The sequence below is a fragment of the Larimichthys crocea genome, chromosome XXII, assembly GCF_000972845.2.
Source record: "Larimichthys crocea isolate SSNF chromosome XXII, L_crocea_2.0, whole genome shotgun sequence".
Taxonomy (NCBI): Eukaryota; Metazoa; Chordata; class Actinopteri; family Sciaenidae; genus Larimichthys; species Larimichthys crocea.
In genome coordinates, this window is record NC_040032.1 from 3786422 (window position 1) to 3804303 (window position 17882).

Genomic DNA, 17882 nt, shown 5'->3' on the forward strand with positions numbered 1-17882 from the left:
TCTTTCTAGTGTCAGATCTTCTATAATTTTTTCCCGTATATTAGATGTCCAGTATGTAACATTAGGGACATCTCTCTATGGCATAAATAGAATATTATATTCCTAAATATGTTTTCATCAGTGTCTAATCAGCTGACAGTGTAGAATCACTATGTTTTTGTTATCTTACATTGAGCCTTCCATTGAGTCTACAGTAGCCCAGAATGTATAAACTAAATACTAGCTCTAGATGGGTCTTTTTCTTATTTTTTCACAACCACAATGTGAGAAGAGGGGGTTGCAATCTGCAACTACAACGCTAGATGACACTACATTCTACACACTGTTTACACACACACACACACACACACACACACACACACACACACACACACACACACACACACCACAATTTTATTATCTATATTTTTTTTTTTTTTTTTACTATGATTATATATTAGTGCTGTCAAATTAACGCGTTAATTTTGTCGATTAATTGAAAGATTAACGCGTTAAAAAAAATTACGCAATTAACGGGTTTTGTTTACTTCCGGTGGCGGCCGCCATTTTGGATGGCAAAGTAGAGCTTTGTTCCCAGATTATTAGTGTGTGTGTGAATGGGTGTATAAGAGGCATTAACTTAAAGCCCTCACGGGACTGCGCACTGAGCGGTCGCCACATTGCCCTAGCTAAAACCGGCCCTGCTTGTATTGTTTACGGCAGATCTGCCACATCCCCTATGCGGACAGGTTTACGTATCGCAACAGACCAACGTGCTCAATGAGGCGTCTATGTATATAGTCTATGATCTATCCTAACTAAAGGAGAGTCTATTATATGTCTATGATCTATCCTAACTAAAGGAGAGTCTATGTATATATGTCTATGATCTATCCTAATAAGGAGAGTCTATGTATATATGTCTAGATCTATCCTAACTAAAGGAGAGTCTATGTATATGTCTATGATCTATCCTAACTAAAGGAGAGTTATGTATTATGTCTATGATCTATCCTAACTAAAGGAGGTCTATGTATATAGTCTATTATCTATCCTAACTAAAGGGAGTCTGTAATATGTCTAGATCTATCCTTCTAAAGGAGAGTTACTGGCGTAAGTGGATAAGTGACTTTAGGGGGAACATTTATTTAAAAAGTTGCCCGCGGCTCGTGTGCAAACACAGCATTGCACAGTTTGCAAAGCCGAATTTAAATCCACAGAAGTACACGACTTTAACATATCACCTCAAAGCAAACACCCAGTTACACTACAGGAGTGTGGCACTCGTCAGTATATTTCCTCATTCTAGCCTTTTCTGTTGCACTGTGGATATGTGCACCTTAGCCAATAAAATAATGAATTTAAAACTTTCTCTGTGTTTATTCTACATTATTTGATCATTTACATACTAAATATTCATTAAGCTTCAGTCTCAGAAAATGCTTTAATGTATTGTATATTTATGCTATTAATCGCGATTAATCGATTATAATTAGTTAATTTTTTAATCGATTGACAGCCCTAATATATATATATATATATATATATATATATATATATATAGTATATATATATATATATTCTATATATATCTATATCATCTCTATATATATTACTATATCTATATCTTCTATATACACATCTAAAGCCTCAGTCCAGAACAGTGCAGTCCTAGGAACATCGAAGATACTGCGCAGAACCCTCAAACTCCCAGGCCTCTGGTAGAGGACCCGCGCTTGAGGATGACACGGATACCACCCTGCCGGGTGAGAAGGAGATTTTTTTTTTTTTTATATATGTTCAGTGTGGACCCCAGGAAGATTAGCTGATCGCCATGGTAGATAATGGGTACCCTATAAATAAACAAATAAATCTTGTAGTGAGAGAAATGAATACACACAGGCAGCTTAGGTAGCTTATTATTACACCCTTTGTGACGACAAGAGGTACTAAGTCCTGGTGTTCAACCTCTTTTGTACCAGGCCAATATATTCACCTTTTGATTCTCTGAGTATTGAGAAGAAAAGTCTGGCAAAAGCATTCAAAATTATAAGGATGCATTGTATCCTTATGATCTCGTTTCAACTTTTTTTATTTGAGATTTCAAAGGATTTTGATCATTTTGAAGTTTAAATTTGAAACTAAATCTGACCACAGGGTATGTGTGTTGTGTTCAAAGAGAACAAATTGAACATTTGCGCAGAGACTCTGTTTTTGATCTTACATAAAAATGTTCATCGTTGCTCCTTATCCGCCCAGCGCCGTGCTTCCATTCCAAGAGCGCTGGAGTGTATCGAAGGAGGTCGTTCGTCACTGATTCTGTGGTTATTTTTAACCGTCCCTCATGTGCAGGTCTAATCAGAACAGGATGTTCCTCATCAAATTAACCAGCAAATATATTTTCATGAAATGAGACTGGGTCTGTACGTATAACCTACCATGATGTAGCAGACTAAGGTCAATTACACAGCAGGGTTACTGGGGCTAAATGCAGATCAGGGTTTTGCAATTGCTCTACTAATAGCTTAGAATCAGACAAGGTTAAGCTTATTAGTTACTTCATAATGGAGCAATAACCCGAAGACAAAGTCATATTTTAAATTCATGACAACTATGTGATCATTTTTTCTCATTTTTAATGCTAAACCAGTCCACCCTTTGCAAAAAAGTTAACTTTATGCAAGATGGGCTTTTTACTTAAGTTAAGCTTCAGTTTAATCATTAAATGCTGTGTAATCTCATTTTTGTAACTGAGTAATAATTATTAGACTATATACAATGATTTCGTTATGATACAATTAAGACACTGTAATGTAATTGTTCATGTCCATATGCTGAATACGTACCTGCACCCCCCCTTGCACATTTGTAGTAGACAAAGTTTGTATTTCTATCATATTAGCATGAAACATATACACTAAAAAGTTAAACTTATTTTTATTAACATCAATTTTAGGTATAATATGAATTTTAGCAAAACCGTCAAGAGCATGGTATAATTTACGTCATGTCATTTCAGTTTTACTTCCTTTACAACTACCAGCGTAATCACATTTAATAGACACCCCCCTGCTGCTCGGTAAGCAGTGTTTTCCTCTCGCACTACCCTAAGATCAGTAGAATTATCATACTTGTGAAGTGAACAGGTAGAAAAGGAAATGGCACGTCATTTGTGTTGTCTTCAACCTAAAGTGCAATCTCTCCCTGTGCAAAATTATTTTGCGAGTTAGAAAGTCACTCGAGCTGTAATGAGCTTCTTCAGACCTCATTTACATTTCAAACAGTGACACATCGCATAATATCACTAAACACAGAGGATTTTCCTTATGGGGTGATAAAAGATAGACTGAATAAGGACCACAGAAGCTTTACTGCTTCACTGAACACTCTTCAAAACACTTCAGGCCCATATTTTTCCATATATCAACAGCTGAAATGTGATAAGCCCGGTGATAGTTCCATTCAAGATACTCCACATAGAATGAAACCTCCTAAGCATTGTTTCATGTACCATACTGCCACTAAAGCAGCAAATGGAATTGGAGATCTGTGTGCATGACACCACATTACATCCTTCAGAGGAAAAGGTGATGGAACGAAATGAAATGAGATCCCAGCCAGCACCTCCACACAAAACACCATGGCTAGTGTTTCTGTGGGTCTGTCACACGAGGAGAGATAGAAAGAGAGAGTCTGAGTATGTTTCCCATCTGTGTGACACTCAGCGTTCCGGGTTATTGGCTGGATTGTGCCGCCGCGTTTCTCTTCGAGCACCAGCTCGGCATGTCAGGCACGAGAGAGCTGGGGTTCTGCTAGTGTGCCCCTTGTATTTATTCATCCTTTATCTGGATGCCCTATCCCCCCTCTCTTTCTACTTATTATTACTATATTATGTCTCACTCCTGGTTCTCTCCACCGTCCTCTCCCCAGTTTATTCCTGATTATCCTCTCACCTCAGCATCTTTGCATCTTTCCTCTCGACGTACTCTTTCCGTTTCCTCTCCGCACACCCCATCTCCTTATCCTTCTGTCTCTCTATCTTCTTATCTCCTGGGTTGACAGTGTGGAAAGTTGATGAATCAGACTGCATGTGACAGTCTGGCATGTGAGTGATTCTGATGTGGTTAATATGGTGCCTGCTGACAGCGCAGTGGAAATCGTTCACAGTGGCGGAGCACTGAGACACGGCTACACTTTGGCCGAGCTGCCCTCCATCGCCCTGTTGCCAGCGTGTCTGCGTGGGGAGAAGCATGTATTTGCCTGTGTGTGTGCTTATTTGTGTGTGTTTTTACTGGGGGTCAAAGGTCAACAGAATAAGCCGCCTTCCTTTTCCTCTGCCTACATCAACCTGCTGTACCTTTTAAGGGTTAACCTCACCAGGACAGTGAAAACCGGTGGGTTTCACTGAATGAATTAAAGTGATAACTCACACCCACCTCTCATCATGGGCCTACAGGAGACAAGGGCACTCACATAACATGAAGTTTTATTGTAACTTTTGATGTGTTTCTCAGTCTAAGCCTTGTTGTGCAACACTTTTGCATGCCAAAAACACTTGGACTGTTTCCCTCCTCCTCATTCACACTTTATTCTTCACCTAAAACTGATATATAATTTACAATGACACCCTGTGTTGCCTTAAATTGAGAATTACATTCATGTTTTGCCTTTCTTGTTTAGGTACACTAGAATTTCTCACTGTTTAAAGCGTTTGTCAGCTTTTTTCATTCGATTTCTACCTTTCTTCTCGTATTATTTATTTTATGATGAAAAAATAACTATTTAAAAAATGATTTCCCCCTGAGGAGTCAACTTTGAACCACTTATTTTATATTATTAATCATGTAAGTAGAGGTTTTACAGAATGTTCACGTTTATTCTACAAAGTAATGCAAAATTATTGATACTTTTTATGTATGTTTCATGGGCATTTTGAGGCCCTTATTATATATTTCACTTAAGAGCAATCACAGGAAATTAAGAGGGAGAGAGATAATGAATGACATCCAACCAATGTCCCAGCCCCTTTGAGACAATCATATAACTCAGTGTAAGTGTGCCTGCATCACATTTGCTAATTATTGTTGGGTTGTGAATGTTTCCTATCAGTTTTGCTATTAGTATCTGCTGTGCTGTGATTCTGTATATATTTGCGCATGCATGAGCATCTGTGTGCATCCACACATATACACACATATTTCTACACGTCACTCTCTGGATGCGTGCGGCTACTGCGTGCACTCAAACTGTGATTTTCTCTGTGCGTGTGTAAAAAAACATATGGTGAGTCAGTGTGTAGGAGTTGAGTGCCAGTGTGTCTGTGGGAGGAGGGAGAGTGAATAGGTGGTGATGGAGAGGAAAGAGGATTCAGGTTGTGCACCAATAGGTGGCACTCTACCCTTTTGTGATTGGCTACAGTGACCCAGAGTAAAACAGGTCTGGAAACACATGCATTTGCAATCCAAACGGAACAGGAAGTTAGATGATAAAACTTCCTTTCTTTCAGTCTTCTGGTTATTTCTGCCTGCTGGGCTGCTTTTAGAGTGGAGGAATGAAAGCAGAGTGAGAGGATAGTGTGACTGGTTATAACAGAGGTTATACCACCCTGGGGTGAAGGAAAAGTAAACACTGCTAGGGTTAAAGGTTCATTTTTCTTTTACAGCTAAATGTGTGACTTTATGGTGTTTCAGGTTAAAAAAAGACAGAAAAATATTGATTAACTTGTTTGTGAGGTGGCAGGTTTCTTTGCCTTGACAGCTTTTCATCCATACCAGGTCGTGCACTGCATGTACGCGTGTGCATATTTATATATAGCTGCGTAGACATGATTATTTGTACGCGTGTGTTTGCTGTGGCAAGTGTCAGAATGTCAACCAACACCTGCTGTCATAAGCTTACAGTACTGTAACAGAGAGTGAATCCTGTCCAAAACACATTATCATTACTATACTCATTTGTAGCAGTTGTAAAGGAATCGCACTTAGTGGACAGTGGCGTTCATGTGTGAAATGAGAATTGTTGGCTTCATACTCTGTGTTAAAAGAAACACATGAAACTGCTTAGACAAAACTATCGTGATCTTCTGCAGGAGGACTTGCTGTAATAATTAATGCTAATTTAGATCTCTGTTTGGATGAGAAGAGCTTCTTACATAATGAACATTATGGCAATAACAATAAGAAAATGACCTGCTAAGAAGGGCTACAAAGATTCTTATAACAGAGTTTGCATTTTCAAAATGAGCAGAGCCTCAAAGGCTACTTTAAAAGACGGTATCTCTCACTGCACAGTGGTAAATATATACAAAATGAAATATATATATATATACATGCACAGAGAAAAATCACAGTATTGAACATAGTAATATACAATCCTGTGGGGAAAGTAGGGGGTTCATTTATTAACTACTGTTTTCTGTTGCAATAAAAACAGGACACCCCCATGACAGGAAAAACTAATGGAGAGTAATGTGTACAAGGAACAAATGTGGAGGATCTAAACTGCTAAAATACAAAAGTCATTCAAACCAGTACAAATGGTTAATACAGTGCAGCTGATCGTCAAGCAGGGTCATACAGTTGGAATACAAATATCAACCTACAGAAATACTTAATCATATTCACAAAATATACACATAAAATAACAATGTAGAGCATTCATTGTCTTCTAAATTGTCCCTTCATTTTCTCGGGGAAATGACAGTGCAGAAATGAAAAAGAAAAAGGGATTAACACTGGCTAAATGAAAGAATCAATAAAGCCCATGCCTATGGAATGAAATGAAATCACGAAAGGGCGGTTTATGGTCGTAGTCACCATAGCAATAGAATTCTATATTCTATGGAGCTCACAACCGTCTACATTCAACAACCCTAACAAGCACATATAGGGTCGGAGGTCATGCGAGTGCGGTCCTTGCTGTGCTGTGATGGAGCTGAGCAGCTAGGCTGGGGTCAGAGGGCAGATCAATTGGGTCGCTGATAAAAGCAAATGAGCTCGGTCATGTAAAAAAAAAAAAAAAAAAAGACACACACGCACACACATCCATACACACTCTCTCAGTGCAGCTTATTTCTGTCTGATTATTTGACTTGAAGTTTATTCTGCAGAAACACACTCAGTCACAGCTGGAGGTGGGAGGTCGTTGGTGTTCTGAGGCTCCATTGGGGTTGAGCCAGCAGTTCTGTAGCAGTCTGAGTTCACTGGCAGTCAGGTTTTCCCCAACAATAGAGCCTGACAATACAGGGCAATAAGGGCTGAGATGCCCCATCTCATCAGCCTCCACCTCATAGACAGAGAGGAGGAGGGTGGTGAATGAAGTAGAGAGAGGGAGGATACAAAGACAGTTCATACAGTCTCACACCTCTATTATTTTAGTCCTCTGGTGTACAAGTGAAAGAAACATGCAACAGCAGGCCTTAAAATAAACAAATCCTTTGCGCTTCATAATTGACAACACTAGGCAACAGTTAGACATCATTTCAGTGTTAACTGACCAAAAATTTTAAGTACACTCATGAGTCCAAACCCTGCACAGGTTTTCATAACAAAGACTGGAGTTTGCATCCTGTCACATACCTGCAATTAAACTTTTATGTTTGAGTAGCCTAACTCTAACCATACCATAGTCATACCATTGCTGCCGTGCGGTGTGCAAATATTGTAAAAAGCAACGATTTAAAATCCTTGGCACTGGATGTGTTCTGAGGTTTTGCAGAATTGTCCAATATTGATGTTCTTGTCTGGCGAGAGAGTTGCTTGTTTGCAAGTTCCTGAAAGCTTTGCAACTTCCAAATACGGTTATGAGCAATGGATCCCAACCTTGGAGTCCAACCAGAGTTTATATTGCATTACATTTATTGCATTGCATATTTTTATTCTTGATAAACTATGTTATGATGTAAAGTTTTAATCATGCATTTTTTTTTTTTTTTATTATGTCAGTGTCGAACTGAGCTCTACCATGCTGGTCTGTTCACAAATTAAAGTGCTAAGAAGAAATACACAATTACAACAAATGAAGAGGTTCCTTACCAACTGTAATGAAAAATGAAAAATGAAAAAATAATAGGTAAATAATAATTATAACATAATATTTAAGTACCAGGAAATAAATTATTTTTTGTTCAATAACTTCTATAGATATAAGACTTAATCAGAACAAAAAGGGCCAATTTTTTTTTTTGCGTGAGAAAAATCAAATACAGCTAAACAGCCAGAGGAAGTGTACAGTTTTCAAGACTAGCATAATCTTTTGGCACAGTGTGCAGGTTTTCTCATTTTAAAAGGTACCTGTGTTAATAAGAGACACCTTAATGAGGACATCCTTATGGATGATGGATGTCATGAAGAAGCAAACATACATGAGCTTATATATAGACACCACATGGCTTTAACATATTACCGTCGCCACTTAATTGGAAACTGTGTATAATCATATGCAAATCCACACAAGTGGATCATTAATGAATGTGTTTTGGCATTTCGTATAATTGATGATGATAGGTTTACGTTTCTATTTTTTGCTGCTTTTTTTAAATGAAAACCAGAAGCCAGAGCTGTCATCTCAAAAAATAATTGGCAACTAGCGCAGGAATCCTTTAACTTCATTTAAAAAGACGGGAACAAATAGAAACAATAAAGAAGAAAATGATAACAATGATAGTGTGTAAAGACCTAAATATTTTTCTGGGGAAATGTGGGCTGTCTTCAAGATACATAAAGACCTTATTGTATGAAATGCTAGCAAGAATATGCACAGTAGTGGGTTGACTGGATGTTTTCTTCCTTTTTTTAAATGAACATCTGATATAAGACGGCCACAACTATTATGTTTACATTCATAGAACACCTAAGTGTGTTGCCTGTCATCAACTTTTCAGTTAACATTTCTCAAGATAACATAAAGTATGTAGCAAACTTGGTTTTCCAGACACTTGTGTAGTGTCCTCAGTTTCTGTGATTTTTCCTTGAAATCTTACCAGATGGATCATCATGGGCTATATCAAGTTATTTTATGGCAGTCATTAAATCATGCACTGATGTTTTGCAGTCTCTAGGAAATCTAGGGCATACAGTATAATCACGTCCCTGAAAATCATGGACAACACAAAGTTTAAGTTAGTGGCATGTGTGCATCTTTTAGTGTCTGTATTTCTTCTAAATTCACACATGCATGTGCACGTGACAGCAAATATACAACCAGGCCAATAAAAACCATTAAAACCCTTTTGAAGATTTTGCTTCACATCCTCCATACTCCATCAGCGGAGGGAAATTAAGCCAATGAACCAAAAAATGTTGTTGCAAATGAGTGTGTGTGTGTGTGTGTGGGTGTGTGTGTGGGGGGGGGGGGGGGCTGCAAGTGAAAGAGTTCCTGCGAATCAGTCAGTCACACTGGATCCGGAGTCAGGACAACGAGTACACATTCCCTCAAGTGTGTTCTAGAGTATCAGGTTAGGGAATGTCTCATTTCACACATGCAACATCGCTCTCATGTGTGGAACTGCATGCATACAGAATTAGATACATACAGTTAGTGGCTCTGCCTTCGGCTCTGCAGCCTAGCTAGCTTAGCTGTTACGTCTTGCATCCACTTGAGCAGGGTATACAGGGCAGACAATAAAAAAGGGTGTCCCAAAAGTGTACCTCTTTGCAATATTGGGGAAGATAAATAAAGAAATAAAAGAGACAGAGAGAGATAATACCTGTTTGAATTAGTTCCAGAATCAGGGGCCCACGGGCTGTGAGCTCCTGGGTCAAGTTGGCAATAGAAGCTGGTTCATCTGCTCTCAACACACTCACTTTCCAAGGGAGTACTTAAAAAGAAATACAATGCACTGAGGCGGCATAAAAGAGTGCTTGGCAAACGTCTGTCATCTATTTATTGTATATATCTGTGTGTGTGTGTGTGTGTGTGTGTGTGATTTCCTGGAGACGAACTCTTGGCTTAGACGGTATCCCTGTAAGAGAGGAAGCAGAGAAATAAAGATACAATTAGTGAAAAAATGGCAGCTGTGTACACTGTGTGTGTGTGTTAAGGAGGGATATAGGGTCATCCTGGTATGCTGCCTAGAGTAAATAATGGTTTTCTCTTTGAAATATGGGTATTTAAAAAAAAAAATCATATTCAAACATACAGAGATATGTATATAGACACCCACACACACACACCTACTCCATTCCACTTCCGTCCACATCTGCCTGCACACAGTCACAAATGAACATTGGTATGATGTAACAACACGCTCCAGATTCGGTCTTGCTGTAAAGGTTGGAATCTATTCCAGGCTGAATTTAAAATTTGAATTTATTCAGTCCCTCGCTGCCAAAGTTGTTCACAAAGACCTTGTGAAACTCGTCTGGGAACCGCTGCCAGGTAGTTCACACCTCCACCTCCTCCGCCTGATGTGTTAAAGGAGGAGACACTTTTGACAGCTCTGAGAGCCATTTTCAGCCAGAGAACTAACATGGCTGCTGGCGGAAAAAGGAAAAAAAAAAAATATATCTTTTCGTGTGCACATACGTGAGAAGATATTTTGAGGTAGAAAAGGCACTGTGTCTATGTGCATGGGTCTATGTGCAACATTTCATTTTAGCGTAAACTTAATGTTCCTGTCCAATACTGTATACAGTATAAGCACTACATTCAAATGAGGCATTTAACAAATGCTGAATAATTTCTTTGTATTTCAGTTGATCTAGTTATATGTGTTACCAAATTAGGTTAGATTAAAAAAAATCAGTGAAGTAGTTGGTGATGTGTGACGTAAGCATTACGTGCTTCTTGTTGGTGATTGTACCCGGATCACAAAGTTACATAGTAAAGAAACAGGCATAAGCGGTGCAAAGTGGGAATGATAGAGACACCATTTACCGAATTGCATGTCAGTGTAGCGTTGAAATAATGATGATCAAAATGTTATTTTATGGTAAAAAGTTATGCAATGTTGCTTTGAAGTCCGTCTAAAGTAAGAATATGTGTTCTGAGTTTGTCAGACCAAATTAGAAAGTGTTATTAATCACCCAGCCAAATGTGAATGTTTAAAAAGTATTAGGAATTAGGTGTTAAAATCAGGTAAACATGAGCAGGATTCTCAGCTCCAGGACTGTGGGAGCATGTCCGCTGAATGTGCTCAAACCATGCCCACTACTGGGAGCAGTCAAGCAGTAATTTTGAAGAGCCCAGATTACTTCCAAAAATGACATGACTAACTTTGAAACACTCTGATCGAGATGAATTCATCTCTCTCTCTCTCTGCTAGGGGTGCAGGGGTATGCTCAGGGTGGCCTCAGCGTGTCATCAAGCCACCCTTTAAGACCACCCAAAAAATCCTGGACAGACAACTGTTTGAACCTCTAACTCCACATTTCAATAATATGACGTTCAAAGCCTTTTCACATGTTTTCACCAACTATTTATCAAAATTTATTTTGAAAGAAATCTAAGAATTGCCTTTACACAGTCTTTACACATAGCTTTAATACAAATGTGCATGTCTTGTCCTGAAGGAAGACATTTGTCCTAAACCGACAAAGTACTGCAGTCCAAAAAAAACAAAAATGTACGCCATATAACTTTTTAATAATGCACGAGCCAACAGCTTTGATGCATTGATGGAGCTGATACAATTGGGGGTTAAATCAGCTAACCAGAGCTATTTTTAGTTTGTTTCTGCCACATATAAATTATAATAATACAATACAAAGTGTCCTGACACTTGTGAGAAAATAACACACGTTAACAGATTCATACACACATCCAGATTAGCTGGAGATGAAAAACGCAGTGACGTAACATCCTTAAGTATGACTACTTACTAGATTTCTTACTAAACCCGTTTCACCTGTGAGACCTAGTTGATGTGACAGTATGAAACAGAAGAACTGTTGATATAAATTCCTTCATTGAATTTCTGTGACCATTGTATAATACCCTACTGTTTCTGTGCTTCCTTTTTTTTTTAAGGAAAAGCCTCATTTGCAGTTGTATCCAATGTGACTTAAAATGAGTGAGTAGTGGCACACTAACAGGTCAAGCATCTGACACACATGATATGACACACTCATATTGGCTCTTGCAGAAACTGAACTTGTTGCCCTTTAGGTGTTTGGACCATTTGCCTTCAGATGACGCTGCCCTGCTTCTGTATTATACTTAACTGTACTGGTAATACCTAACTATATTTTTCTCTAAACAGATGGCCAATATGCATCTATACAGTCAGCAAAGGAGACCGATAGACAGTCCAACAGACGAGCCATCTTTGCTCCGATATGGCTAGATGATATATGCTGAGTGGACGGGGTAGAGGGATACCACTCTGCTTAGCTTGATGGGCTGTCCTGTCTTATCAAAGAGCAAGCAGAGTGTGGGGCAGTTCACTACTGAAGAGAAAGAGATGGGGGAAGGGGGACTATAGAGACAGGGAAGAGGGTAGCAGAGAGAGGGAGATAGTGTGTCTGGGAGAGTGACACTGAGATAAAGTGAGAAATAGAAGAAGCAATTGAGTGTGAGGGATAGTAGAAGGAAGAGAAAGGGTGTATACGTTAAGACAAAGTCAGGGACAAAGAACAGTTTTCTTGTGTGATAACATTTTATCTATACAGTTTTGTTATATTCATACGCCTGTGTGCACACAGACAACCATGTGAACACAGGTAGATGTGTGAGGAAAGGCGTTCATGCATGCACACAAACTAGGTGACAAAGGCGGATGTGGCAATTCCCGCGAGGCCGCAGTGAAAAATATGATAGATGGGGATCGCAGTTTATATCGGTCTTCTTCACTCCCTGTCTGAGTGGCCTGTAATTGAATGATCATTACACCAAAGTTATGGCTACGGCCCTGCAGTCGAAAATAGGAATTGAGTTGGAAACAGCATTTAGTGGTTTTGATTTATGAGCAACAATGGGGAAGTTGTTTTTCAAGCCTGGCGCTCTGATGGGCAATAAAGAGGAGCAAGGCTTATCACCTGCTGTACCCATCCTGACACACATACACCAGTCAGCATGCCAGCCAGCAACCAGTCATCCAAACAGCTGGGGCCCTTCATGGAAGGAAGTGTTTTCAGCAAATTTGTTTCCTTCATGTCTCGTCCTGAATGGTGCTATTCATTAAAATAGCCTCCAGTCGGCAGGCACTGCTGCCATCGCACATTTATACACTTGTATGCTTGTATCCTCGCAGAAGAAGACACACACACACACACACACACACACACACACACACACAAATCCACCTGCACACACACTCATACAAACAGAGTTTTCTTCTGGTCCAGCTCATCTTTGCAGGAGAATCTTCTATAAAAAAAAGCTAATCTACAAAGAGAGAAAGGGGTCGGTTGCATCCGCCACTATCTGCATTCAGTTAGGGCCACTGGAGCTGTATAGTTATTTCTCTGGAGTGTAAAGGACTGCCTGCTTTCATTTGTTGGTGATATTTGGATTAAGGTGGCTCTAGCTCAAATTCAAGAGGTCACTAGTGTGGGTGGTGCTGCATAACAAAATAGCAATGAAATGTGAAGTGTTGATTGTGGAAGGGTGAAGCTCGGGTTATTATTCAGCTGTTTTCATTATTGCCAGAGCTCAGTTCAGACTCACAGTGTGGCATAATCACATGTGAGTTACTGTAATATTAACTAGCTATATACGATTGCAGTACAGCTTTGTTTTACCAGGCTGTATGTAAATCAGTCAAGGGGGGCTTTAGTAATGCACGTGAAGCTATTTCTGCTCATTATCACAGTCTCGTGTAAATCCTTCACCCACACGATCACTGCTCTCTTATCCATGGAGATCAGGCAGTAGTTGCATTGATCAGATAGAAGCTACAATATATGATATCCTCTGTAAGTTATGTGTTTAAATGTACTAATACTGGAGCCTTTTTATTTCTTTCACTTTATACGTGCCTGGAAGAACACTAACCATTTTCTGTGCGTTCTCTTAAACGTTGAAATTCCTTTATTTATTTATTTCGTCAGCAGTCTGAAGTTCACTACAGGGGGACTTCTTTAGTCACAAATAAAATCCAATTTAATTCATAAATCGTCATGCCAACAAGGAGAGTTGTCTTCATCTTAAGCTTGTTGGTACGCAGCCATTTGAGTTAAAATTAACTCAACTGTAAATTCCACCACACCATCTGCAGCAAACATGTTTGGTGCAGTATGTAACCACAATAAATCACAGTGACAACCTGTGGTTGTACTGGTTCTTTGCACCGGCAAGCCAGCTACAGGGTCTAGCGCTAGTGGGACTTTCAGTCATCCCTGAGGCGCTATGTGTTGTGTGTATTACCTTCTTTTCCCTTCCTTACATTCCAGTGTTTTGCACATATTCACATAAACCTGTACAGAAACACACATGCAAAGTATATTGCATGTCATTTCCCATTCATACATAGGCCCTTAAGGCCACCAGTCTGCTACTTTCCTACAAGTCTGTCAGGGTCTGCTTTCTCGCTTACAGTCCCTATCAATTAAAAAGGAACAGTTAAGAGAGTGTCACTAAGAGGGTTAGTCACACAGAGCTATCCCAATGCCTGCCAACACTGTCATGTCATCTGACTTGACTCAGCTCAGGCTGCAGGGCTTTTGCCTTTTTAGAGTAAGAGCAAGGCAGGGAATGAAAGGAGCTGAACCCACACAGTTGAAAAGCCCGGGAGTCACAAAGTGCAATTATAGTGTGCACATAAATGTACAACCAGGCATGTGCGTCTGTTTAGAGCATATGCCTGGGACAAATTAAACACAGAAACATACATACATGTGTCATAAACAGAGCTTTCTCCTTCAACCAGCATAACTCGCAGCAAGTGGCAAAACAGCATCCATAAAGGTGATGTATGACTGCAACATATTTTCAACATCTTTTTATGCCATATAAACAGCATGATTTTATCTGTTGAAAGACATATTGCTTTGGCAGTAACAACGCCAGACTTCTGTTGTTCATATCTACTATCAATAACAGCTACGCGCCATAAAGCACATATCAGTTTGTCATGTAGCTGCACTAGAAAGACAGAGAAACTGCCTAAAAAATTATACGTACTTTTAGTTTTTTAGTTTGGTCCATACCTGTCCACTAACATGAAGGGGAAGTGATTTATGACCTATACTGCAGCCAGCCACCAGGAGACGTAACAATATTTTGGATTCACTTTCGCAAGAACCGCCATAATCTTTATACACAGTCAGAGGTTCTGAGTCACAAACTGTTGTGACGTGCATAATGTGAGCCTTAATGAGATACAGCTGATAAAATCTGCTGGTAGTGTTTTGTCAAATGATGAGAGTGATATTTGCTATCTAAAAACTGAGATGCTTGCGAATCTATGCTTTTCCAAGCTAGCAGCATGGCTCTAAGGGTGGCACTGTCTGTCAGTCGGTCAACCGTTTGGGTTCAGACTGAATGATCTCACCAAATATTTGAGAATTGCTAGTAATTTGATTTACATTTCGGTCTCGGATTAGCAAATATCAGAGTAAAAATGACTTGCCACAATGTTTTTATGTTGTACAGGCTGACAGCTAGAGGTGGAAATCACAAATAACTGATTTTGAGTCACTATGTTCAATTCAGCTCAAAGTTCATAAATATGGGCTTTGTTCATTTTTTTCCTGAAGCGAACATACATCTGAGAATAAAAGCATCACTGCTCAAACACTGTATAGCAATGTTCAAAGGCAATTCACTATATACAATAGTAAGTGACACATCACTCCACACATGCCCCTTCAGTACTGATTCTGACTGTAGTGCATTCTGTCTGTTGCTAGTCCAAATGGTCACGTTAAGTTCAGTACAAAACCAGCTCATAACAGCACTGTACAGTACATATAGTTAAAAGCACCACAGCCAATTATTTATAACTAAGCTCTCAGATTGTAATTTTTTCTGTGGCTTTTAGTCTCTCTTAATAAGCTTTTAACGAGGAAGTAACCAACTGTGAATCGTGGCTGACGTGACAACAGCACTCTCAATCACTAGTGAGGGGAGCTCCACTGCTAAAAGCTACTGATTGGGCAAGTGCCAAAAGTAATTCAGTGTAGTCAGTTCTCTTTGAAAATCCATACCGAACACGTCTACATTCAGCTCAAAGCACCACTGCGCCTGAGTAAAACCTGACAGACAGCTATCACATGTATACTAGTGTAATCTGTCTGGTAAATGTTAGAGATACACACTAGAAGTTAGTTTGTGTTTTCTTGCCTTCACTCAGGCTATAATTGACTGTGTACGGAAAGCACACACCTACAGGCTATGAGTGCTGCAGCCCGTTGGCACTGTGGCGTGCTAGACACATCGCAAAACACTGAATGACAAACGGAGCCTGGCAGTGTTGCCTGGTGGTCTTGTATTGCAATTATAACTCAACTCCTGTATCAAGCCTGTGGCCACTGTGCTGACACATTTAGAAAAGCCATATGGTAAATAATTAGATCTCATAGTGTAAGAGCTTTGTGTGGTTGCTGAATAATATATGGTCTCTCAGGATAGCAAACACACATTAGATACATACTGCATCCATACTGCCCACACACCCACACACACATACTCACACAAACATACAGAAGAAGAGCTGATAAAGAAAGGCAATAACATCTTCACCGTACAACCTATCTACCTTGTTTTATTGGGGTAGCTTTGAGTACTGAACCATGAGCTGTAATTTAAAATATGGCTTTAAATATAAATTGTATAGTATGTGATGTATCATATACACTATATGCCAATTAACTACTGCATGTCTCTTTGAACATTTCATTTTTGTTATATTAAATTATAAAGAACAAATAACCAACTCCAACAACTCTGAGGAGCTTTGGGAGCTGACAAAGAAAACTTGGTCTGCAAATTTTGGAAACTTTCTCTTATTATTTAGTATTACTCATTCAAGCAACCTATTAAAATCTCTTTCTGTCAACATTTAAAATGGGAAAATAGGCCATGCAACCTAATTACTATAAAAACAAGAACAAAATGTGTTAAACCAGTGAGGAGGATTTTTTTGTAACAACCGTGCCATCTGTTTACCTGGACATCTCCATCGTGTCCTTGGTGAGATAGACGATCCAGTAGACCAGGTTGAAGGCGCCAAACGACAGAGGGAAGAGGATGCGAGAGTATTTGTCGATGATGCTGGTTCCTGTCAGAACATTGTTGGCTGGTACAGCTGAACCCTGCTGCAGGAAGGCTTGCGCGTTGACGGGTGGGTTGGGAAATGTTTTTGCAGGGCGGTCAAACAGCTGGGCAGAGTTCATCCTCTTCTTCAGCACACTACTGGCATCCACCTTGGAGAGGCAAAGAGAAAATATATAGAATCTGTAAGGGGGAATTCACATAAAGAGAATAGTATATGATGTAACACGAGGATATTAATTATTAAACCTGTGGTGTTATACCTGGAGTGATAAAACATCATATCTTATGTGCTAAGAATGATAATGCTCTAGTAGAAACTGGCTGTATATAAGGACAACGTTATAATTCCAACAGTATGATGATAAAACAGAGAAATCCATCCTGATGTTACTGCCATTTTTGCATAGCTATGACTTGATCAATACATGTGGAGGTGCATGTGTATGTCTGGACAAAAAAAAAAAGTCTGGAATAACAATAACCACAGTAATTAAGCTGAACAAAGGAAAAAAAAGGAAATCAATGATGTTTTGTTTTTGATTTCATGTGATTTCAATCAGCTCGTTCCATGAAGATTGATGCAGTTGTGGGAAGCAAACAAAACATAAAAGAGGCTCACAGTGTATTGATACATGGTTATCGCTATGCCTCAACGACTTTCAGTAAACCAGTGTGATCTCAGCACATGCTCCCTGCTACAATAATTGTAAATCAGCTACAGTACACGTAGATGGAAAGAGAGAGTACAT

General features: G+C 39.3%; 1 protein-coding gene across 2 annotated transcripts in view; it reads right to left on the bottom strand.

Moving 5' to 3' along the window:
• Positions 1-6355: 6355 nt before the first annotated feature.
• gabra6b (gamma-aminobutyric acid type A receptor subunit alpha6b) overlaps positions 6356-17882 on the bottom strand; it is a 29414-nt gene continuing 17887 nt past the window's right edge. The window contains exons 9-11 of one of the 2 annotated variants that reach the window (XR_003461492.1): positions 17026-17282; positions 9876-9940; positions 6356-9310 (exon numbers count right to left, since the gene is read on the bottom strand). Coding sequence is in view for 1 of the 2 variants with exons in the window: in XM_019264587.2 (XP_019120132.1) it covers positions 9928-9940; positions 17026-17282 (270 nt within the window). In the remaining variant the exon portion in view is untranslated. The other variant, XM_019264587.2, reaches the window with a different exon arrangement.